At 50.0% G+C, this 25,290-nt stretch overlaps 1 protein-coding gene across 2 annotated transcripts in view; it reads left to right on the top strand.

Annotated features, from left to right (window-relative positions):
• Positions 1 to 25,290, top strand: part of OSBPL2 (oxysterol binding protein like 2) — a 36,416-nt gene that overhangs the window by 6,458 nt on the left and 4,668 nt on the right. Inside the window, exons 1-10 of one of the 2 annotated variants that reach the window (XM_070801335.1) lie at positions 7,778 to 8,050; positions 12,340 to 12,510; positions 15,761 to 15,905; positions 17,566 to 17,641; positions 17,790 to 17,924; positions 18,506 to 18,603; positions 20,976 to 21,158; positions 22,717 to 22,824; positions 23,586 to 23,675; positions 25,041 to 25,164. In XM_070801335.1, coding sequence (XP_070657436.1) covers positions 12,474 to 12,510; positions 15,761 to 15,905; positions 17,566 to 17,641; positions 17,790 to 17,924; positions 18,506 to 18,603; positions 20,976 to 21,158; positions 22,717 to 22,824; positions 23,586 to 23,675; positions 25,041 to 25,164 — 996 coding nt within the window. In that variant the 5' untranslated portion in view covers positions 7,778 to 8,050; positions 12,340 to 12,473. Of the gene's footprint in view, positions 1 to 7,777; positions 8,051 to 12,339; positions 12,511 to 15,760; positions 15,906 to 17,565; positions 17,642 to 17,789; positions 17,925 to 18,505; positions 18,604 to 20,975; positions 21,159 to 22,716; positions 22,825 to 23,585; positions 23,676 to 25,040; positions 25,165 to 25,290 lie in introns of those variants that run through there. The other variant, XM_019972086.2, reaches the window with a different exon arrangement.

The following is a 25,290-nucleotide window of genomic DNA, read 5'->3' as shown; positions in this document are numbered from 1 at the left end:
AGTGTCCAAAAGGCCACTCTCGGTTTCTCCCTGTGGTCCCCGAGGTGCATGTGGACAGGTGCTCTGCAGATGACGGCCAGCCTTTTGAGAGGCCTTGCTGGGAGCAGAGTGGGGTGTTTACCTTATTCCACCACCAAGCGTTTCCAGCCTCAGGAGCGTGATGACCTGATCATTCTTCAGCAGGTAGCAAAGTGCGCATTTCAGTGAGTTCAAGATGTGAAAACCAGGACAGCTTTGGAAATAAGAATAAAGGGCAGGCTTGGTCTGATGCTCTTCTCTGCGCCATCTGTGGCTGGTTGGGAAGGCTGCATGGACCAGGCCAGCTCTGCTGCCACCACCTGACTTGTGTGCAAAGGCCAAGTGGGGCCACCGGAGCTTCCTAGGTCCCCATGTTGTCCCAACCCAGTGAGGCCCTGCAGTGCTCTGTCTGCGATGGACACCACCCGCCACGTTGGCCACTGGAGTGGAAGGGATTCAGCTGGGTAGCGTCACAGAGAAATAAGCATTGGCTTCCTCTCTGCATGAGCTCAGAGTCACCTGTGGCCCTGTGGCCACTGCTCTGGACAGAGCAGGTTAGAGAGAGTACTTCTAGCGCGGCACTGGAGTTGGTGCAAACTGAGTACTTGTGTCCATTAAGTCTTGTTCTTTTCCGAAAGAAAGAAACTGGGCACAGTGGTGTGGTGGCAGGAGGAGGATACGTAGGAGTCGTTAGGCATCCAGGTGACGGGTGGGCTTCCTTGACAAAGTGGACATCTCAAAACTGAAACAGTCAGTGACCACAAAGGTCACTGTTCACCCACAGTGACACTGCCACATGGAGGGGATGCGACCTCGGGAGGCCCTGGGACTGGTGGTGTCCCTGGGCCTTGTAACTTCCTCAGGGGACGGCTGGATAGGGAGAGCCTGTGGGCACGCTTGCCCTGCCCCAGGATGAGTTGGCATCACCCAGCATTCTCGGTTCCCCTTTTCCAGATTTAATTTTCCCATCCCCATGCTTCAGCTCTTCAATTCCTCCAGATACTGAGGGAGTCCATTATGGGCTAAACTCTGGTTTTCACACTCAGAAGAGATGCTGCTTCCACATTCTTGGTGGTCATCGCAGCCTGTGTGCTCTGGTAACGTGGAAGTGTCTCTGTAGCATCTCTCTCGGGTCTGACAGGACAGCCTCAGGGGTGTGGCCAGGTTGGTCCCAGCCAGATTGCCCACAGGAAGGGGAGGCCCTAGGGCAGTGCTGGGACCTCTGGTCTGTTCCATCACTGGCCCGAGACTGACTGCTGCCCTCTGCACTGTGCGTGGGCTTGTCTGTCTCCAGGAAGAGTTTGACCTTGACCTTGATAGTTGTGGGACAGTGAGAGACTTATGGACAGCCTGGGCTCTTGCCGGCTGCTTCTCCCTTGCTTCTGTCTCTGACTCATTCTTGATGGAAATCCTATTTTTTTGCATCTGATGGGTTGAGCACATGTCCTATCAGGGAAGTGTGCCCCCCGGCTGAGGCCCTGGCCGGGTCTCACCCGCAATTCCTTTGGGGTCACCTGCTCCATGACCACCCTCTGGGTGTGAGCTCTGGGGAGCAGGAGGTGGGAGTGGATGGTGGGACCAGGCCTCGTGGAGTCCACTCTGTGGGCCTTCTGGCCAGTTCTTCTGTACCCTTCTTCAATTCCCAAATCCGCGCCCCCGCCCCAGCCCGGTGCTCTAGTTCCCTGGTCTCCCTTGGCCCCTTGCCTCTCCAGGTGGGAATGGAGATGGAAGGTTTTGGCTGCATTCGTTTGAGCCATTACGAGGAGCAGCACACCCTGAGGCTGGAGTGTGGATGGGGCTTGGGACCCTTCTTAGAGAGAGTCTCTCATGAGAAGCTATCAGGGTTCGAGGGGAATTCTCCCTTTCCAGGGCAGTGCTTCAGAGCCTGGCACCCAGCGCGTGGAGCTCCCTGCACAATTGTTCATTTCTTGTTTGTCTTACTTGCTAATGTATTTTTTTTCCAATTTAGAAAGTTGCAGTAAAATACACATAGCATAAAAATTACCATCCTGACCATTTTTAAGTGTGCAGTTCAGTGGTCGTATATACAGCCATCACCACCATCCACCCCAAATCTCTTTTCATCCTGTGCAATTGTAAAGACCCATGAAGCACCAGTTCCCCATTTCCCCTCCGCCAGCCTCTGACAACCGCCTTCTTTCTGTCTCTATGAATTTGACTCCTCTACGGTCCTCGTGTAAGTGGAATCACACAGTAATCGTCTTTTCGTGTCTGGTGTATTTCATTGGTCATAATGTCCTCAAAGTTCATCAGTGCTGTGGCATGTGGCAGGGTTTCCTTCCTTTTTAAGGCTGAATAACATTCTGTCATGTGTCTGGACCCCATTTTGCTTTTCCCTTTGTCTGTGGATGGACACTTGGGTTGCTTCCATATTTTAGCTGCTGTGAACATGGGTGTGCAAAAAATTGAAAGAATTGCTTTCAGTGCTTTTGGGTACATACCCAGAAGTGGAATTGCTGGATCACGTGGTAAATCTATTTTTAATTTTTTGAGGAACTGCCCTACTATTTGCCACAGCAGCTGTACCATTTTACATTCTTACCAACCATGCGCAAGGGTTCCTGTTTCTCCACACCCTCACCAAGACTTGTCAGTTTCTGTTGTTTCTGACAGTAGCCATCCTCAAGGGTGTGAGGTTGTGTCTCATTATAGCTTTGATTGCATTTCCCTGATGATCAGTGAGCTAAGCATCTTTTCATATGCTTATTGGCCATTTGTATGGCCACTGGATGTGAAGAGCTGACTCATTTGAAAAGACCCTGATGCTGGGAAAGATTGGGGGCAGGAGGAGAAGGGGACAACAGAGGATGAGATGGCTGGATGGTATCACCGACTCACTGGACATGGGTTTGGTGGACTCCAGGAGTTGGTGATGGACAGAGAGGCCTGGTGTGCTGCTGTTCATGGGGTTGCAAAGAGTCGGACACGACTGAGCAACTGAACTGAACAGAACTGAACCGATGTGTTCTCTGGTGAGATGTCTGTTCAACTCTTTTGCCCATTTTTGAATCAGGTTGTTTATTTTTTGTTATTAAGTTTTAGGAGTTCTCTATATAGTCATGATATTAATCTGTTATCAGATGTATGATTTGCAAATATTTCCTCCCATTCTGGTGTTGCCTCTATACTCTGATAGTATCTAACGCACAAATTTAAAAATTTTTTCATGAAGTCAGTTTGTCTAATTTCTCTCTGTCTCTGCCTTTGGTGCAGTTGCAGGACACCTGCGTTCGATCCCTGGGTTGGGAAGATCCCCTGGAGAAGGGAAAGACTACCCACTCCAGTATATTCTGGCCTGGAGAATTCCATGAACTGTATTGTCCATGGTATCGCAAAGAGTCGGACATGACTGAGCCACTTTCACTTTCATCTTGGTGTCTTATCCAGTAAATCATTGCCAAATCCAAATTTATGAAGGTTTTGCCCTATATCTTGCTCTTAAGAGTTTTTTAGTTTTAGATCTTACATTTAGGTCCTTGATCCATTTCGAGTTAATTTTTGTATATGGTATAAGATAGGGTCCAACTGTATTTCCTTGCCTGTGGATATGCAGTTTCCCAGCGCCGTTTGTTGAAAAGATAGCCCTTTCCTTCTTGAACGGTCTTGCTTGGCACACCTGCTGTCAGAAGTCAGTTGGCTGTGTCTGTGAGGGTCTGTCCCTGGACTCTCTCCTTTCCACTGGTCTCTGGGCTAGCGCCGCACTGTTTCGATTACTGTGGCTTTGTAGTGAGTTGTGAAATCAGGAAGTGTGGTCTTCGGGCTTTGTTTTCCTTTCTTCAGTTTGTTTTGGCTATTAAAGGTCACTTGACATTCCATATGAGTTTTAGAATGGATTCTTCCGTCTCTGCAGAAAACATCCTTGTTGCTTGATAGGGATTGTATGGAATATATAGATTGATGTGAATTTTATCAACATCTTAATATTCAGTCATCCAGTCCATGAACATGGGATGTGTTTCCATTTGCTTATGTTTTTCATTTCTTTTGGCAGTGTTTTATAGTTTTCATTGTATGGTCTTTAACCTCCTTGGTTAATTCCTGAGAACTTTATCCTTTTAGATGACATTGTAAAAGGGATTGTTTTGGGGATTCCGTTTTCAGACTGTTCACTGTAAGTGTGTAGAAATAACAACTGATTGTTCCACGTCGAGTTTGTATCCTGCTACCTTGCTGAATTAATTTATCCTAATAGTTTTTTTGGGTGTGTTTGTGAAATCTTTAGTGTTTTCTCTGTATAAGATCACATCATCTGCAAACATAATTTCACTTCTTCTTTTCCAATTTGGATGACTTTTATTTCTTTTTCTTGCCTAATTATTCGGCCTAGATCTTTCAGTACTGTGGTGACTAGGACTGGTGAAAGTGGGCATCAGTGGTCTCCTGATCTTAGAGGAAAAGCGTTCACCACGAGTGTGATATTCACTGTTGTTTTTTCATTTCTGGCCCTTATTATGTTCTCCTTCCATTGCAGTTTGTCAAGTATTTCTATCATGAAAAGGTGTTGAATTTTACCAAATGATTTTTCTGCATCAGTTGGGATGATCATGTGTTTTTTTTCCCCTCTTCATTCTATTAATGTGATATATTACATCAATTGAGTTTCATGTATTGAATCATCCTTTTGTTCCAGGAGTAAATCCCATTTGGTCATGACATGTAATCCTCTTTAATATGTTGCTAAAAGTATTATGTTGAGGACTTTTGCATCTGTGTTTGTAAGGGATATTGGTTTGTAGTTTTTTTTTTTGTAGGGTCTTTGCCTGATCACATAGATGGGGTTAGGAAGTGTCTATTCTTCTTAATTTTTGGGAAAGTTTGAGAAGAATTCATATTAGTTCTTTTTTAAATGTTTTGTAGAATTCACCAGTGAAGTTGTCAGATCCAGGGTTTTTCTTTGTTGGGAGATTTTTGATTACTGATTCGCCTGCTCAGATTTTCTGTTTGATTTAGGCTTAGTACTTTTTGTGTTTCTAGGAATTTGTCATTTTATCTAGGTTATCCAGTTTTGCAGGGTTCATAGCCCTTTCTTGTAATCCTTTTGTTTCTGTAGAATGAGTAATGTCCGCATTGCAATTTATGATTTTCGTTTTTTAAGTATTCTTTTTTATTGGTCCATCTAACTGAAGATTAATCGATTCTATTGATCTTTTCAAAGAACTGACTTCTGGTTTCACTGATTTCCTATTTTCCTATTCTTATTATTTCCTTCCTTCTGCTAGCTTTGGCATTTGTTTGTTGTTCTTCTCCTTCCTTAAGTTGTGAGGTTAGGTTGTTGATTTGATATCTTATTTTTTTAGTGTAAGTGTTGGCAGCTATAAAATTTCCACTTAGCTCTACTGTCACTGCACTCCGTAAACTGTGGTATGTTGTGTTTTCATTTTCCTTTGTTTATAAGGATTTCCTGCTTTTCCCCTATAGCTTTTTTCTCTGATCTGTTGGTTGTTTAAGATAGTTTTTCGTTTTGTTTTGGCAGTGCCGGGCAGCTTGTGGGATCTTAGTTCCCTGCCCAGAGATTGAACTCAGGCAGATTGAACTCAGGCCACTGAGAGTGAAAGCTGAATCCTAACCACTGGACCACCAGGGAATTCCTAAGAGAATGTTACTTATTTTCCAAACTTCATGAATTTTCTAGTTTTCCTTCCGTTAGTGATTTCTAACTCATTCTTTTATAGTCAGAGAAGATGCTTTGTATGATACAGATCATTTAAAATCTGCTGAGACGTAGCCTGCAGCCTGACATATGGTCTGTCCTGGAGAGCGTCCCACATGCGCTTGAGAAGGTGTGTCCTGTTGTTGGGTAGAGTGTTCTGGATACATCTGTTAGATCTAATTGGTTGATGGTGTTGTTCAAGTCGTCTGTTTCTTATCTTCCATCTGGTTGATGCTTGCTAATGTATTTTAAAATTACTAAATAAAATTTATATTATTTTGGACAGTTTAAATTCAGAATTGACATTTAACTGCAAAAGTAGCTTTAGAATTTTCAAATTATTGGTGAGCTTTCTTTCTTCGTGAAGATTGCATCTAGGTTGCCTTGCTCATTTTTGAGCAGAGAAGTAACACACAATTTGACTCTTTAGTGAGTAGACCTTGGAGATTAACCACCAGGTCCCTAAGCCAGCCACTTATTCCTCAGTGACTAGGTCTGTTTTTCTAAGAAAATGTAAAGATGGGTTTGTAAGACTTGAGTGTGGGTATTCGTATATGTGGTGGTGGACAGTCCGCATTTGGAGCTGGGTCCTGGGAGCATGGGGCAGCACTCTGGGGGTGGGCACCTTGAAGAGAGGTGAGGGGCTCTGTGGAGGGCAGGCACCTTGTGGGGACCTGCAAGCCGTGGGGCGCCCTGGCTATCCCTTGATGGGACCTGGAGGGAATGCTCACTGTGGGGCTTGAGGAGGGGCTGCAGAGGGAGCCCCTGGAGGCCCACAGAGATGTCCAGCACAAGCTTACTTTTCTGCGTTTTTCTCTGGACTTAGAAAAGGAAGCAGCTGATTTGGAAAAAGAGTCCTTTCCTGAAACCCTGTCTTCTCTGAGGCCTAGCAGACACACCGGAGAGGAGGCTTTCTGCTCGCTGCCCACCTTAGGGTCCCTCCATGAGTGTGGGCTGGGTCGGGGGCCAGGACCACCTTGGGGTCAGAGGCCACTCAGCAGGGGACTGAGTATGGAGGGTCCCACAGCCATAAGGCTTCTGAGAAGAGGTCAGGTGGGCAGCCAAACGGAGGTGGGACCAAGGATGCCCTGCCCCCATGCCCCTGGGGCCCCACTCCCCCTGCCCCTGGTCCCCCCCAAACTCAGGAGAGGCCTTCCTCGGGAGCTGTCCCTCCCAGGCGTACCCTCTGTCCTGAAGGAGGTAGATCACTGCTGTCTTATGTTGACCCCATGGTGGTGGCTGGTTTCTCCTGGCACAGTGAAGACCGTACAAGGTGTGTGGCTTTTAGAACGACTCCCCCGGCATGGCCTGGATGCTGGGCGGGATTAACTGTGCACCTGCGGGTGTGTGCAGGTCTGAGGCGGCTGCGAGGCTTCTGGCCTTGACTCGTGGCGCCTCCTGTATGGGGCTTGGGTACCTGGTGGTGGTTGGACCACAGATCTGCATGGCAGGGTCACAGGGCTGCAGCCATGTCACGGTCCCAGCTATTGGCTCAGCTCCTGTCTTCAGTGTTTGTCCAGCCTGACATCTCACTTTAAGCCTGACCTTCATTTTAAAGACTTTCCATGAGTTTTGATTGATTTACTTTTAACATTGGGACTTTTGTTATGGGCAAGGAAGCATATAAAAAGAAAATACCGTGGCTTTGAACATGCCTTCTATTATGGGAGATATTAAAGGTACAGAGAAACAGGCAGCACAGTGCCATGGTCCCCTGTGAGCCTATCTCATACCCAGCAGTTCACCAGCTCCTGGCCCATCTCATCCCCTTAACCACCCTGCCCTCTCCCCGAGTCATTTTGAAGAAACTCCCAGACGTGCTGTTGTTCTATCCAATTTGTTTCAGTGCATAGCTCTAAAAAATAAGAGCAGTTTAAAAGATACAGTTATGACATGTGTGCCTTTAAGTATCTTTTGGGGGTGTGAAGAAGCCGAAGTTGAACGGTTCTATGAAGACCTACAAGACCTTTTAGAACTGACACCCAAAACAGATATCCTTTTCATTATAGGGGACTGGAATGCAAAAGTAAGAAGTCAAGAAACACCTGGAGTAACAGGCAAATTTGGCCTTGGAGTACAGAATGAAGCAGGGCAAAGGCTAATAGAGTTTTGCCAAGAGAACACACTGGTCATAGCAAACACCCTCTTCCAACAACACAAGAGAAAACTCTACACATGGACATCACCAGATGGCCAACACTGAAATCAGATTGATTATATTCTTTGCAACCAAAGATGGAGAAGCTCTATATAGTCAGCAAAAACAAGACTGGGAGCTGACTGTGGCTCAGATCATGAACTCCTTATTGCCAAATTCAGACTTAAATTGAAGAAAGTCGGGAAAACTACTAGACCATTCAGGTATGACCTAAACCAAATCCCTTATGATTACAGTGGAAGTGAGAAATAGATTTAAGGGACTAGATCTGATAGACAGAGTGCCTGATGAACTATGGACAGAGATTCGTGACATTGTACAGGAGACAGGGATCAAGACCATCCCAAGAAAAAGAAATGCAAAAAATCAAAATGGCTGTCTGAGGATGCCTTACAAATAGCTGTGAAAAGAAGAGAAGCATAAAGCAAAGGAGAAAAGGGAAGATATACCCATTTGAATGCAGAGTTCCAAAGAACAGCAAGGAGAGATAAGAAAGCCTTCCTCGGCAATCAGTGTAAAGAAATAGAGGAAAATAATAGAATGGGAAAGACTAGAGATCTCTTCAAGAAAATTAGAGATACTAAGGGAACATTTCATGCAAAGATGGGCTCGATAAAGGACAGAAATGGTATGGACCTAACAGAAGCAGAAGATATTAAGAAGAGGTGGCAAGAATACACAGAAGAACTGTACAAAAAAGAGCTTCACGACCCAGATAATCACGATGGTGTGATCACTCACCTAGAGCCAGACATCCTGGAATGTGAAGTCAAGTGGGCCTTATGAAGCATCACTACAAAGCTAGTGGAGGTGATGGAATTCCAGTTGAACTGTTTCAAACCCTAAAAGATGATGCTTTGAAAGTGCTGCACTCAATATGCCAGCAAATTTGGAAAACTCAGCAGTGGCCACAGGACTGTAAAAGGTCAATTTTCATTCCAATCCCAAAGAAAGGCAATGCCAAAGAATGCTCAAACTACTGCACAATTGCACTCATCTCACATGCTAGCAAAATAATGCTCAAAATTCTCCAAGCCAGGCTTCAGCAATACGTGAACCATGAACTTCCAGATGTTCAGACTGGTTTCAGGAAAGGCAGAGGAACCAGAGATCAAATTGCCAACATCTGCTGGATCATGGAAAAAGCAAGAGAGTTCCAGAAAAACATCTATTTCTGCTATATTGACTATGCCAAAGCCTTTGACTGTGTGGATCACAATCAACTGTGGAAAATTCTGAAAGAGATGGGAATACCAGACCACCTGACCTGCCTCTTGAGAAATCTGTATGCAGGTCAGGAAGCAATAGTTAGAACTGGACATGGAACGACAGACTGGTTCCAAATAGGAAAAGGAGTACGTCAAGGCTGTATATTGTCACCGTGCTTATTTAACGTCTATGCAGAGTACATCATGAGAAACGCTGGGCTGGATGAAGCACAAGCTGGAATCAAGATTGCTGGGAGAGATATCAATAACCTCAGATATGCAAATGACACTACCCTTATGGCAGAAAGTGAAGAAGAACTAAAGAGCCTCTTGATGAAAGTGAAAGAGGAGAGTGAAAAAGTTGGCTTAAAGCTCAACATTCAGAAAACGAAGATCATGGCATCCGGTCCCATCACTTCATGGCAAATAGATGGGGAAATAGTGGAAACAGTGGCTGACTATTTTTGGGGCTCCAGAATCACTGCACATGGTGACTGCAGCCATGAAATTAAAGACTCTTAGCACTCCTTGGAAGGAAAGTTATGACCAACCTAGACAGAATATTCAAAAGCAATTACTTTGCCAACAAAGGTCCGTCTGCTAACTGCTAAGTCACTTCAGTCGTGTCCGACTCTCTGTGACCCCACAGACGGAAGCCCACCAGGCTCCCCCGTCCTTGGGATTCCTCAGGCAAGAACACTGGAGTGGGTTGCCATTTCCTTCTCCGATGCATGAAAGTGAAGAGTGAAAGTGAAGTCGCTCAGTCGTGTCCGACTCCTAGCGACCCCATGGACTGCAGCCTACCAGGCTCCTCCGTCCATGGGATTTTCCAGGCAAGAGTACTGGAGTGGGGTGCCATTGCCTTCTCCAAAGGTCCGTCTAGTCAAGGCTATTGTTCTTCCACTAGTCATGTATGGATGTGAGAGTTGGACTGTAAAGAAAGCAGAGCGTCGAAGAATTGATGCTTTTGAACTGTGGTGTTGGAGAAGACTCTTGAGAGTCTCTTGGACTGCAAGGAGATCCAACCAGTCCATCCTCAAGGAGATTAGTCCTGGGTGTTCATTGGAAGGACTGATGTTGAAGCTGAAACTCCAATACTTTGGCCACCTGATGTGAAGAGCTAACTCATTTGAAAAGACCCTGATTCCGGGAAAGATTGAGGGCAGGCGGACAAGGGGACGACAGAGGATGAGATGGTTGGATGGCATCACTGACTCAATGGACATGGGTTTGGGTAGACTCCGGGAGTTGGTGATGGACAGCGAGGCCTGGTGTGCTGCAGTCCATGGGGTCGCAAAGAGTCGGACATGACTGAGCGACTAAACTGAACTGAACTGAACTAGGGGGTGTAATTAACATACAGTAAATTGCAGGTATTTATTTATTTTTATTTTTGGCCACACTGCACAGCTTGCAGAGTCTTAGTTCCTCCAGCAGGGATCAAAGCCACACCCTCAGCCGTGCAAGTGTGGAGTTGTAACCACTGGACCACTAGGAGTTCCCTAAATTGCACATATTGAAAGCGTACAATGAGTTCTGACATCTGTCTGTACCCATGAAACTCATCTCACTCGAGATAGGGAAGGGTCCCTTTACCTGCCACTTTATGTGTGTGTGATTTATTGGTTGGAGGAGCTGGGTTTCATCCTGTATACTTGCCCAGGGTCTGGATTTTGCCCACAGTGTCCCTTTGGTGGAGTTTGGCATGTTCCTGTCTTCTCTGTGTTCCTTAGGTTGGTAGTTGAGGTTGCAGGAGGGTCCATTCTCTTAGCAGGACCCCCAAGGAGGAGGCAGGTAGCGCATGTGGTTCTGTGATGGCACGACCATGGGTGCCCAGCACTCAGACATGGGAATTCGTCAGGGTTGCACACAGAATGGACATAGCCCGGTCCTTCATGGATCAGCAGGAACGCCTCTAAAAAGTGGGACAGAGAACCTGCACAGGAAGGCAACTCAAAGGCTTGATGCTTTCCTGCATGTCCTAGTTTTCAGAAGAATGTGTTGGTGTCATCCATCCAGTGGTGACCAGTCGATTTCTTTTTCAGCATCTCAGAGAACCCGGGGACTTAAATGTGTGCGGTGAGAGGTGACTACTCTGGCTGTTCTCAGGGCTCACAGGAACCTGCTGATGCAGTGGAGCCTCTGCAGGTTCTTCTGAGCCTTTTGACCTGACTCAAGTACTCTTGCCAGCTTCCTGCTGCCTCTAGAGGGACCCCAGTTCTGGGCTCAGCCATTTCTCCTCCAGGGAACCCTGGTTCCACTTCGTGGCTTCTGGAGCCCGAGTGTGATTGGGCCTGTCACATCAGAGAAGAGTCAGAAGTGAGCAATAACTTTTCTAATTTGCCAAAAGGAAAACAGAACCAGCATGGGTGACTGAGTGAGGCTTTGAATGGGCGTTTCCTGAAGCTGCCCGGGTGTGGTTCTGCCTGTAGGTTAGGAAGGTGGGGAAGGAAAGGAAACTGATGAGAGAGCTTCTTGTGGGGAGGAAGGAGGGAAAACCCAATTGCAGTTGGTTGTATGACATAGACGTTCACCTGTGCTCAGGACGGAGCCCGAGATGAATGCTTTGGAGGTGACACCAGGTGCCATGTGGCCGCTCCAAGGACTGGGGGACCACCTGTTCCTTTGGAACTGCTCTCAGAACTGGAAGGGAGCGCTCAGCCTCACACAGTGAATGAACCGTGGGTCTCTGCTGATTTTCCTAGAACGTCAAATCTGTGGGGACAGTCTCTTGCCATTGATGAAACACTGTGCTTCATAAGGGAGAAGTTAATATGCATGAGTTCTAAAATATTGAGCTAATATAATTTTGAGAAAATTTAAGTTGATTACAGTTTATGCTGAGGACAGCGAACTTAAACAGCAGTCTTAATCCTCCAGAATTGAAAATTGGTTTCAGGTTGATGTGGAATAAATGTTTTAACAGAACTTTGCATTATTTATAACCACTTGTTCCAGCTTCTGGTGAAGATATGCAGTGGCAAAGGTGTGTTGGGGCCTTGATGTGTGGACGCCTCACTTTCACTAATTGGCCTTTGAACTGTCCACGTGGCCCCAGATTAGTCATCTCAGTGGACAGTGGCTTTTAAAGTAACCTCAGATAGTGGTGCCCACTGAAGGACAGAGGTGTGACTGTTTCCTCTTGTGTGAGGCCATTCCTTTTACTTCTTTGCTCAGATGTAATCAAGATGAACTCAAGGATAGTGAATAGGTATTTTTAAATGTTTCTAAACTATACAACTTCTGAAAGCTAAATACACTAAAACAAATTTTTTCCCCTGTAGGTCTCCAGTGCCTATTGGATTTTTACCTTAAAAAGTTCTCAGTGTGAGATTTCTTACGCTGTCAATGTAGATTCAGTACAATGATTGAGTAGAGGACCCTCCAGGTCAGGCGGCGGGCGCCCAGCTGCTGAAGGATGAACGGAGAGGAGGAGTTCTTCGATGCCGTCACAGGTGAGCGGAGGGGGTGCCAGCGCAGAGGCCAGGTCATGAGCGTGAAGCCCTCAGACCCCGGCCTCAGACTTAGCCTGGGGACATGAGGATGGCCTGGGAGAGCCACGCAGAGAGAAGGGTGACGTGTTCCCAGGAAAAGCACTTGTCCTGGCCCAGATTTGGAGGAAAACATCCACTTCAGACCACAGGAGATAACATGAAAGGGCAACTGTGTGTTTCAGTCTTTGAAAGAGTTGCCCTCGGGTGTAAATATTTTTATTTGGCTCCTGAATGAGATGGTCCGCATCCTTATATTGTTTATAATGAGCAAAACCTTACTGTCCTGTCTTATGCACGACTTAAAGTCTACCAAGGAATAGTAGATTATCTGCTTCCACAGCAACTCTTGCTGTGTTAAAAGTTCAGTTCTAAAAAAAAAAAGTTCAGTTCTGTTTCGCTTTTCAAACACCATTGTGAACGCTGGTACCCAGGCTAGTGGGGTGGAGCATGTGGTGGGGGGGGTGTTCTGTGTGTGTGTGAGTGATGGGGGTGGCAGGGGGTGGGGGGCAGGAGAGGCCAGGCTTGGTCAGGCCACATTTGCTTAGAGCGGCCCCTCTTCCTCCTGTCACCTCCTGAGGGGGCCCCAAACTCAAGTTCAAGGTGTCCCCCTGCCCTCCACCGACTTGTCAGCACTGGGAGCATCACTTTGCTTTTCTTGCTGAGGGTTCTTACTGGTGGAGACGGACTTCAGGGGACTCTTCCAGTCCAGAGCCTGCTCTTGGGTGTGGGGACGTAGAAATGGCGGCTCTGAAACGTTACTGCCGCCAGCTTCTTCAGTGGTCATCTCCCCAGTGCTGTCAGGGGGCCCTACTGTGGTTGGTGCTGAGAGAGTATGGTGCCCAGCACAACAGGAGGCTCTTGCCTGGTGGTGGTCACTGTCCCCAGACACCTGTGCTATCCCTGTCGGGACACCTGGAGCCCTGGTGGAGCCCTGCCCCATGCTGCCTGCGTTCATTGGCCATACTTCTCCCGAGGGAAGGGCTGGAGCAGTTGAGGGCCAGCAGCCTCAGGTGATTGACTTATTCTCGTCCGAAGCCCCAGGAGGAACTGGCATTGTGCTCCCCTCGCTATTCTCAAAGGCTGAACCACTGAGTCGTCATCTGAGATTTCATAGCTATTATGTTCCCTGTAGACATGTTTTCCTGGGAAGCGTGCTGTCTGATCAACCACCCGCTCATCAGTGATTGTTAGCAGCTGAATTCCACCTAGCGGCTGGTTGTCGGGGAATCACGCCCTCGGTCTGCCTGGCCCTGGCATAGGGACCACGTCTGAAACCTAAAGAGCCCGACCTCAGTGAGGCCCTCTCACCCAGGAGCCTCCTGGAGGTGCCCTCCTACTGGGACCAGTGTAACTGGCTCTCGTGAAGGGCTTTCCCTGGAGAGGCCCTGAGCTGTGGGGGTGCCACGTGTGTATGACTCCATCGCCACCTCTCTGCACGGTGGGACCAGCCACAAGTCCCTGAGATGGAGGCAGAGGAAGCAGGTGTCTCGGTGAAACACCTTTGGTTTCACCGAACCAAACTGTCCTTTGGTTCCCGAACAAGCAACAGGAAGGTGAAAAATCTGAAGTCTCCTAATGCAATGAAATGCCCGGTGGGTACTTCCCTGTCTTAGAGTCGGTCTTACTTTGTGACTCTATTAAAACATATTTAAACCCAGCAGTTACTGAATGGATGACTTCAGTGGGCAGGTATTCCCTCTAAGAATCAGTACCTTTCAATTTGAAAGGTTTTTAAATAAAGCACTTGAGAATATGTACAGATGAAGGGCTGTAAAAAATCAGACTGACCTGTCGAAGATGGGTATCTCTAAGTGATCAGATTATAAATGCTTTCAGCTTGCTCCTTGGCTGATCTGTATTTTCTCTTTGTGTAAAACAAGAAACGTTGTGTATTAAGTATTAAGATGATTAAGGTGTTATGGAGCATTGGCTTCACCAGAGACTTCAGGCACTTGTGAGGGAGAAGCTGCTTTGTTTTCTGGGGCCCACCCCAGGGCTGTGATCTAAACGAACTTTCTACTTAACGGTGGCCTAGATTCTCGGCCCTGAGGGATGCAGGGATACCTGTGCACTCAGCAACCCTAAGCTGGGACTGTTTCAGGCTATGTTAGACCCACGTTTATGCTGGGGATCAACAGGTGTCACTTTGGGGATTGTTAGCAAAAACTAGAGGTGACAGGCTATTTCAGAAGGTATTGATTATTTTTAATTATATCCTTTCAAATTTATTGTGTCATCGGTTTCAGTGCTGCTACATTTTGTGGATCTGTCAATAGAGAAGAATGAGAAAGAAGGAATTTTTGCATTTTCTCAAGGAAGCTTATCAGTGGCAAGGTGGTTTATGTTTTGTGTGTAGCAGCAGCCACCCAGGTCTTTCACGCTGGGCCCCACTTTCCACTCAGAAATGAGGGGCTGTTACGGGAGCCCACCCTATGTTCCTCGTGGGCTCATTGCTGGGGGTCAGCGGTCAGGAGCCTCTGCTCCAGCTGGAATGATTCACCTGGCAGCCACAGCTCCCTCCAGGCTTGCCCTGGAGCAAAAGGAAACACACTTCCCTTGTCCCTGGTCACTGGTCACTTCGGAAAAGCCTTCCCAGTGGAGAAGACCCAGAGGTCTGCCCAGGGTTGTGACCTTCTTCCTCAGGGACTGGACGGGCCAGGAGACGGCTGCCTGTGTTTCGCATTAGTCCTCATGGGTCATTTTCCCTGTTTTCTGTGTACCGTGTAGTCTCTGGGTTCACATCCATCATCCACAGTTTGGGTTATTGTTGGTAGGTTGGCTAGGTTCTGCCAATGCGGTGGCGTGGTGCTTGGTCTTAGAAATACTGCAGCAGATATGTTTCAGAACATGATGCAGAGTTTGACCTCAAATATGGACAGAGGAGGAGGATGTTGTGGCCTGAGTTAGGTGTGACCACCCCGGAGGACATGAGTCATTGATGACCACAGGGGAAAACTGTCCTTGTCCCCTGGGGCCACCCCACATGGAAAGGACCATGGAGCGTGCAATGTGGGTGGCAGGGTGGGGTCCTCCTTGGGGAGCCCCTGGGAGCAGTCCTCTTTTTCCACCTCCGTCTGCAGCTCTTGGCGAGCGGAGTTAATAACTCTGACTGTGTCCATTAGAAACACTTTAGAGCTTCAGGTTTTCTGCTTTCAGTGAGAATCCTCAGAGGTGAAGTCCTGCCACCTCACCCTCTGCTTGTCTCATGCAGGCTTTGACTCTGATAACTCTTCCGGGGAATTTTCAGAGGCGAATCAGAGACTCACTGGCGTGATTCATGTGGACACCAGCAAAAGTAATGGGATTGGAAAAGTTGGGGACGGGCCTCCTCAGGAGAATGGGATTCAGAAGCACAGGTAGGTTGTCCTGTGGGTCAATCTTAGTGTCTCCCAGCACACCTGTACTCATTCGCCCCAGATACGCTGCGGGTGCAGGTTGTGAGCTGAGAACGTCCTGTCCAGTGTCACTGGGCAGATCGAGGGCCTGTTCAGCTAGCCTCTGGGTGGCCCCTACAGATCAGTGACGGTGCTTCCTCAACTTGACTCCAGTCCTTAAGCTGACGGGGCGGCTGTGCCTGCTCCGGGTTGTGGGACTGAGCTCCAGGGGGCCCTGGTGTTTGCTCACAGCCTGCCCTCACTGTTACCAGACCATCCTGCTGGCTTCATGCAGATCTGCCTGCGTTCTCTTTCCACACACTGACCTCTGATCCCGAGAGTTTCTGAGGGTTGTTTGGTGTAGCAAGACCACATTCCGTTCTCTCTCCACCACCACTGGGTTCTCATGTGAGCAGACTTCAGTGACACTGACCCAAGTTCACCAACAGAAGGGAGGACTCAGCTGGGACAGACAGGAAGCAGGTGGAGCCCCTGGGATGATGGCAGTGGCCTCTGTCCACCCAGGGAGCCCACCTTCACCCCAGCCTCTGCCCTGCACTGGACCCAGCGGGACCCTGAGCTGCCAGAGCACCTCCTGCCTGCTCTCATGGCCTGGGCTCAGCCGTCAGCCCCCTCATCCCCTATACCCCGGAATCTGGCTCAAGCTGGCCCTAGTGCCGCACCCCCGCCCCTTCCTCCCATATCCATCCCCCAGCCTGACTTGCTGGCCTCTGGAGATGTGTCTTGGATGCCTTCAGCTTTGCCAGCTCCTGTGTTCCGGCCTGTTCCTCCTACACTGGGCCTCCTGTGGGCACCTCCTGTGCCTGTTTCTTGCCCAGATTTCACCGTTTCTGGACAGGTCCGATCCTGTACCTCCCCCTTCTTAAGCTCCCAGGCGGTGGACACGGCCCTGAGTGAGGGTGCAGCAGCTCTTCTCTCTCCAGTGTGTTAGTTTGGACCATGAACCGTAAGGGTCTCCTCTAAGGATGACCCCGGCACCTGTGCCTCTCTCTGGGGGCAGCCCCGCCCACGGTCAGAGGTCCCAGCCTTGTGGGGTCCTTGGTGCCCCGGCTTTTCCCTCGTTAGGGCTCTGTCTGCTCTGTGCCCTGAGCCTGGGCCTTCTTCTCCTCCATCTCGTCAGCTCCTGCCTGTATGCAGGGCCATCCTTGGGCTTTGCCCTCCCCCTCGTGGCCCCTCACAGCTGGGGCCTGTCATGTCATGGCCACACAGGACCTCAGGAAAGACAAGCACAGGCTTCAGAGGGGTTTAAGAGCCGGTTTCTGAGATGTTTTCTGAGTGGGACTCCTTCTTGTCTGACCTCTGTCCATGGTCCTGCAGCTGCTCCTGGCTGCTGGCGCCCGGCTGCCCTGGGGTGGGGGTGCGGCGACCTGACTCCCCAGCTCCATGGGGGAAGGTCGTCCATGTGGCCGTGATCATTTCCCAGGAGGCCCTCCAATATTTGGTACAGAAAGCTTTCTCTGGGACTTCTGCAGCAGTCTGGTCCTTTTTTCCTCCACTGGCGAGCCAACATAGAGAAACACTAATGCTTAGAAAAGGTGAAAGACAAGGGCCACTGAGCAGAGCCATCCATTGTGACTCACATTGTTGAAACATACGTGTTGCTCTGGTTGCTCCTCTGCAGGACATCTCTGCCTGCCCCAATGTTTACCAGAAGCGACTTCAGCGTGTGGAGCATATTGAAGAAGTGCATCGGCTTGGTGAGTTCAGAGAGCCAGACTTCCCACGGGGCCTCCACCATCTTGTCTGGCACAGGTGGCTGTGACTCCAAGAAGCGGTGCTCGGAGGAGGGGCGGGTGTGGGGAGAGCCTGCTGCTAATGGAGAGGGTCCTCTCCGGCCCCTCCTAGGAGCTGTCCAAGATCACGATGCCCATAGCCTTCAATGAGCCCCTGAGTTTCCTGCAGCGGATCACAGAGTACATGGAACATGTGTACCTAATTCACAGAGCCTCCCGCCAGCCCCAGTCCCTAGAAAGGATGCAGGTGGGTGGCAAGCTCACTTCGGGGGGCACCTGGCACTGTGCTTGGTTGCACGCAGACCATAGCAGTTAAAAACGTGACTTAATGTGACTGGCCACGTGGGGGCAGGGACCTTGGCCCTCAGCAGTGGGATGTCTGGGAGCGGGGCCAGAGCAGCTCACACTGACTTTGGGGAGCTGTCCTGCCCAACGGCCTAGGCATTTGCCACAGGCACATTCTCCACGGGTGTGGTCTTGGCCTCCTGTCGGTTGGGCCTGTGGGGCTGCAGGGGGATGTGGGGCTGGCAGTTGGCCCCTCTTGGGTCCTTTCAGCACCACCGTCCCATGCGAGTGTGTGCACATGTGTGATAGACGGCCTGCAGGGCAGGCCCCAACTGGGGTGGGAGATGGCAGAGTTCCTGCTTTCTGTGGCTTTGAGGAAGTGGTGGGTGATAAACAGCATTTCCCCGGAAGTTCTGTGGTTTCACACGCGTTACCAGCGGGAGACTGAGAAGTCACCCCAAGCGCGTGTCTGGGCGCCACCCAGCCCTTGGCTCGCACGTCCTCATGGTCGCCACCCCCTCACTGGCCTGTGGTTGCTTCCAGTCTGTGGCGGCCTTCGCGGTTTCAGCTGTGGCTTCCCAGTGGGAGAGGACCGGCAAGCCCTTCAACCCGCTCCTGGGGGAGACGTATGAGCTCATCAGGTAAGCAGATGGGGCCCTCGTGGTGTCTTGGGCACAGGACTCTGGTGACGGATGAGGAGGGTCCTTGTGCAGCATGGATGTCTCCAGGCGGCTGAGTTGAGGGGCTTCCTGTGGGTGGAAAAATGGTTCACTTTAGAGAGGTGTTGTGTTAATGGCATAACAGAACCCTGGTGAGAAACCGAATTGAAAACCGAAGACTGCGTTAGGTTCAGGAATGGAGAGGGGATGGCCAGAATGTGTGGTTTAGGCTCAGGACCTAACCTAAACGTGTAGGTTAGGTTCAGGAGCAGAGAGGGGATGGCGGGGTGTAGTGCTGCTGGGTGCTTGTGTGTGTGGGCATGTCTGCGTGGCCTACTGTAATTTGCAGCATCTTTATAAAACAGTGGTGTACTGTGTGACTAATCTTGGATTCAAAGAACCACAAACTTCTGGCTGTAGTTCTTGGGTCCTTCTGTGCATATGTGTTGTTAATGGTTGAGTCTTTGCTGTGGTGAGTAGATGATGCTGGGCTGTGGGGATGCTAGGCGGCTGAGAATAGGCCCTTCAGATGTGTCAGAGTTTACACTGTTTGCGGAGGTGTGCGTGTCAGCCCTGCTTTCAGCCCGTCCGGGGAGGAGTTGTCATCTTGGTGATGCAGGCAGCCTGCACGTGCATCTCTTCCCAGGTGGGGAGGCAGCATTCATGCCAGTTTCAGATTCCACCTTCTCTGGCTCGTCCTGGATGGCTCAGCAGCGGCCCCTCTGTGCACAGGGTCTGTGTGGGGTCCTCCTGGGTTTTAGTGTGCTTTAGAGGCTGGCTGGCACTGGGTGCTGGAGGACCCCTTCTCCACATGTCATTTTCTTCAAGAAAGCCAGATAAGTTAGGAGAAAGCATGCTGTGTGCTGCCAGGAGCCTTGTAAATGACAGGAGTACAGCAGGTGGTCTGGGGCTGTGGCAGGTCACAGCAAGAGGGACCGTAGGCACAGCTTTCTCCTTTGAGAGACAGGGAAGCTGAAGCCCAGGCAGGGGAAGGCTGGCCTGAGGGTCAGTCTCAGGGGGACACTTGTATCTGGAATTCGTGGAGATGTTTCTTAGATATTCCTCTTGAGCAAGAGCTTCCTCCCTCTGGTCAGCATACTCTAGTCCAGTATTCGAGATTCTGCCCTTATGTAGCTGTTAGATAGTTTTCAGCATTTGTGCGTATTAAGAGCATCATTGAAATATCAGAAAAGAGAAATCAAAGCACAGTACATTAAGAATCCAGACAACAGAAAGCAAGCAGGGGGTTAAAAGCATGCAAGCCCTCCAAGGCGCTGAATGTAGCGATAGCCCAGCGTCGGTCTCTTTCAGAGCATAGTTCAGCTGAACCAGCCTCATGGACTGGTAGGGAACACTGACACACTCTCTACACTTGTGTCAGGCCGCAACTTCCCAATCACACTTCCGGTGTCTGCCGTGTGCCACGCGTGTTAGACAGCTATCTTCCTGTTTGGGCAATGTAACTAAACTGGCCACTCACCAGTATCGTTTTGTCCCTAGAGCTTGCTCATGGATAACTAAAAATAACACTTTCTGTTCTTAGACAAGTATTCATTTTGTAAATTACATACCTTGGTAGGCAACCTTTTAAAATCTAATTTTTCAACTTTCCTTCCTCTGTAATGATTGGAAATTCTGATTCCAGTTAAGTTAGTAATTATGTGGTTGAGCTTTTATAATTTTTAATGACTATAGCTGTAGGTGTATTCAGAGTTCTGGAACAATTAAAAACTGACATTTTTATTGAAAAAGAGAGTGTACTAAAAATCCTACTTCTTGGCCAGGAATATCTTGGGACATAAGACATTTCATCACAAACATCCTGGGAGCCTTGAAAGGAGGCTGGACAGCCCTCCTCTGGGTTTACTGGGCAGTGGGCATCCCTGGAGAAGTCAGGTGACAGTTTGCTGTCGGGCCTCTGAGTCGCTGGCCCTAAGAGCACCGGGGTGGGCAGGGGGTCAGGGCAGGGGGCCTCTCCGCAGGGCTGCTTGTTTTGTGTGTTGGTGATGGCCCCGGGACACAGTGTGTGCGCGCGCGCGCGTGTGTGTGTGCGTGTGCATGTGTGTGCATGTGCGTGTTTTTGTGGTCAGTATTAGGCCACGTGTGACATTGGAGAGCCGCGCTGGTTGTTTCTGCCATATGAGACAGCATGTGTGGTCCCCTTATCCCAGCACCCCTCCCAAACATGGGGGTCAGGGGCTCTGTGGGTCCTCCATCCCACATGCAGGTGCTGAGTTGTGGGCTTCCCTGGGGAGGCGGGTGCTGGGCCGACTTTATGGGCTTTGCTGTCACTCACAAGGTCCTCTGGTTGTCTCTCCTGCCCCTTCCTTTCTTTTCCTCATTTTTGCTTCCAGGGAAGACTTAGGGTTTAGATTCATATCCGAGCAGGTGAGCCACCACCCCCCAATCAGTGCGTTCTACTCGGAGGGCCTCCACCAGGACTTCCTGTTTCATGGCTCCATCTATCCGAAGCTCAAGTTCTGGGGGAAGAGCGTGGAAGCAGAGCCCCGCGGCACCATCACACTGGAGCTGCTCAAGTGAGTGGGGAGCTATGCGGTGCAGGGGCCGTGGTGGGCAGCCAGGCGGGCAGCCTTGCAGCGCAGGACCCTCCTCCAGGGAGCCTGGAGGCCTCGTTGGGGTGGTGGTTCCTGGGGCAGGGGGTGTGCTCCTTACAGGATTGGGTTGGGTCCTGTTTTTTCTCCCTGGTCTCTGCAGTTCAGTCCCTGGTTGTGGTCGTCGTCCCCTGCTGTGTGACAGCCCAGCTCAGAGCCTGAAACAATCCTGTCCTCGCCTGGTGTTGGGGGTGATGTGGGGGCTCTGTTGGGGTTCTGTGCTGGTGCAGCTGGGGTGCAGGCTGGATGAACCCCTGAAGACAACCAGGCAGAGCCTCTGCTCCCGCACTCTCTTCCCTGGCCGCTGGCAGAGGCCAGGGTTGCTTGCCACCCCCCTGCTCTGCACAGCTGTGCGGCCGGACACGGGCACCCCCCAGAGCTAGGGACCAAGGATGGGTGCCCAAGGATAGACGTGTCCTTCATCACCTGACCTCAGAAATGACCACAGCCTATGTGCACATGCTGTGGTCACACAGACCAGCTGTGGTCTAGGGTCTGAACTCCAGGAGGGGAGGAGAATGGAGGGGCCGTCTTCAAGGATGCATGCATACCTTTAAATCGATTTAAATCCAGACATGCCCAATCTGACGTTGATCAAAGACCCTCCAGGCAGAAACCGAGTCTCTAGCAGCCGCCTGGCACTGCAAACCCGTTGTGGACGGTCCAGACCAAGGGGCACAGCTGCCTCCCTGAAGCACGAGCCTCGCTGCCTGCAGCTCCGTGGGAGCTTTGTATGGCATTTGTGTTTCCTGTGAGCCCCACCTGGCCAGAGGCGTGTGGGCTCCCCAGTCTCCACCCCAGACCCTTGCATCTTGGGTCAGACCGGGGCAGCCCCTCCTGGTCACCTGCTCTTGGCTTTTAAGGGTGGGGAGAGTTGCAACCTGCAGAGTTGCAAGCCCTGTCAATGAACGCTTTTGGTTCCCAGGACATTCAAGAAGTTTCCAGTGTTCCTCGTGAAATGCTTGTGCCCTGGGCCTTTTTTTGCCCTCAACTGTGGCTCCGACACAGCCTCCCTTGAGACATGGGTCTGGCCCTCTGCTCCCCGCCCGTTTGTGAGGTTTCTTTTCTCCTTGAGGAAGCCCACCTGGGGAGCAGGTGACTGATGGGAAAGGCATTTGCACCCCAGGACCCACCCCGCCTCATGTTGGCCCCAGAGGCCCAGGGCCCAGGCTCGCTAGGGACCTCGTGGTTCCCACAGGGCAGGGCGGGCATGGTAAGAGGGCTGTTCTGTTGACAACTTCACAGGAAACCTCTTGCCTTTGTTGCAGCCCTTTATTGCTGATTAACTTGTCTCCACGTTTAAATAGAAAGCTTTGTTGATACTACAAAGGACATTTCAAACGAATGCTAAAGACGTAGCCACTGCTCGGGAGTTCAAAGCTGTGCTATGCCCTTCTGCGGCTTTCAGTCCATTATGGTGTGATTCTGTCTGGGACTTAGCTTCTAGGGTCACGCGGTGTCTCTGTTCTCTGGCGTATTTCAGACATAAGGAAGCATACACCTGGACCAACCCTACGTGCTGTGTCCACAACGTGATTATCGGCAAGCTCTGGATAGAGCAGTATGGGACAGTGGAGATTTTAAACCACAGGTAACGGGCCCAATGCTGAGATGCTGCGAGTCAGGGTGGCGATGGGGCGCCCAGAGCACTGGCCGCTGGCGTTCAGCTGTGTATTCATGCCACCCTCAGCCCCCAAGGCCCTCCCTGGTCCCCAGCGAGCTCAGCTTCCAGATGGGCCATACTGGCCGCGAGACAACACACGTGCTGCGGTTGGATCTGATTCTGGCCGGCACTGGTCAAAGTCGTCGTTAGTGCTCCGTGTTGTTATTTCTGTGTTTTTAGTCACAGTGGTTGATTTAGTTGGAAGTTTTAAACTACACTCAAGAATGGTGTGATCTTCTGGTGAAAACAGTGACCACTGTCCAGTCTGCCAGGCCTTATTCCTCGAAGTTCATGGCTGGTTTGCTTTGTTTCTTAACAGCTTTGTTAAGATATAATTTACATGTCATAAAATCCACCCATTTAAAGTAGACATGTAAATGACTTTTAGTAAATCTACCGAATTGTGTAACCATCAGCACCAGGCAGTACTTGAAGCTTTCTGTCCCCTGGAAAGGTCCCTGGGCCGTCCATGCAGTCCTGATGCTGCCCCGCCCTGGGGAGCCCTTGTACGAGCTCTTGCTTGCTCCCCTCTCTCCCCTGCTATCTCCCCATCTTCCCCTCACTCTCGGTCTTTCCCTCTGTATCTCCCCCTCCATCTCTCTCTCCTTCTCTCTTTCCCTACCCCCTCAATTTGCCTTTTCTTGACATTTCCCATCCACAGCAGAAGCCTGTGTTTGTCTTCCCTGCAGGACTGGAGATAAGTGTGTGCTTCACTTTAAACCGTGTGGACTGTTTGGGAAAGAACTTCACAAAGTGGAGGGGTACATTCAAGACAAAAGGTAGATCCCCGCGCAGATCGGGTCACAGGTGCCTAGTTGGTGCTTGCGTCTTCTGCAGAAGTCGTGGTTTTAGAATCTGACCTCATGTTTCACTCTCTCTCCTGGGCTCAGTATGGTTATCAGGCAAAACCCAAACACGCGTTTATGGGCATCCTTTTCCACATGATTTTTTTCGCTCCTGTTGGGAAATCTGGGACTTGTTCAAGTTTCTGTGAGCAGAGAAATGATCAGTAGTATTTTAACAAGTTTGGGGGATTCTTCCCCACTTTGGGTTAGTTACACTATGTGTTGGGTCTCAGTTTCTCTCTCTTTTTTTTTCCATCAAGTAACTTGGACCACATAACAGCCATAAGATTCCTTTTAGCTCCTAAAATATGTACATTTTCAGGTAAAAATAGTTCCTAGTGTAAAGCAGCGGGTACTTTTGCTCTGTCCCACTCTGTTGGGTGTCAGATGTTCACCTGTTCAAATCCCTTAGACTTAAGACTCTGACCACTTCGCCCCTTGAAATCTTTTGGGACTTGGTGTATGGCTTCACAGGACAGCAGTCCTGTTAGGGAGACTGGCATTGGCCAGCCCTGCAGAGTCAGCCCAGAGGGAGACCGTGGTCAGCTGGCCCACAGACGTGGGCTGCAGCAGTGGACACCCCCCTGCACCAGCCCAGCTCCGAGTTTCTGGTTTTCCATCCCAAATTGGACAGAGAGGACTTGGCCATGTGTCCCCGCTTGCCACCCTCCAGGCCCAGCCTCTGAAGCACAGGTGCCCTCCCAGCATGGCCCTCGGCTGCCAGCACAGCCTTCCAGGAGCACATGGTCAACTCCCTGCTCACCCAGGAAGATGCAGGAAAGGAGAACAAGGCACAGCATGCATTGTTCCTTGGGAATCAGGCAGAGCGCCCTTTCTGGAGGCTGTGGGCGGACAGTGATGGGGGTCTGACTCCAGGTTATGGAGCTGAAGAGGCAGTGGCAGCTGGATGTGGGGAGGGTTGTTTATAGGACATAGAGAAGGGGCTGCAGGACACATGGTACTTAAAAGATGTAGTATATTTAAAAAACGACAATCAGGCTCACAGGGTGTTATGTTACACACTTGTTCTTACCCCATCTGCCTCCCGCAGCCCTTCAGGTTCTTGTGCCCTTGTTTTCTCTTTCCTGCTTTGGCAAAGGAGTGTGAAGAGTTAGTCTGAAAGCTGTGAGTGGCGATACTGAAATGGAGCTTTCCGTCTGCATGTTTGCACCAGCAGTACCCTAGGGTTTACAAGACTGATGATGAAGATTGATTCTGGGTCAGGTTAGGGGGCTGCATTTCTGGATGAACGGTTGATGATCACTGTTACTTGCTTTTAAAAATTCCCTTTCCCTCCAGCAAAAAGAAGCTCTTTGTGATCTATGGCAAGTGGACGGAGTGCTTGTGGGGCATAGACCCTGTCACATACGAGTCCTTCAGGAAGCAGGAAAGAAGAGGGGACTCCCTGCGGAAGACGAAGCCGGTACGGGGCTGCCGTGGGGGGTCCCCAGCGAGGGTGCGGGGCCTGGCCAGGCGGTGCCTTGGTGGTCCAGCTAGAGGGGTGGGTTACAGAACCTGTCTCTCCGAGCGAAGGTGCCTGTCCACCTGA

This window comes from Bos indicus, chromosome 13, assembly GCF_029378745.1.
Source record: "Bos indicus isolate NIAB-ARS_2022 breed Sahiwal x Tharparkar chromosome 13, NIAB-ARS_B.indTharparkar_mat_pri_1.0, whole genome shotgun sequence".
Lineage (NCBI taxonomy): Eukaryota > Metazoa > Chordata > Mammalia > Artiodactyla > Bovidae > Bos > Bos indicus.
The sequence above is the reverse complement of the archived record's forward strand: the minus strand, read 5'-3'. Positions and strand labels throughout refer to the sequence as shown.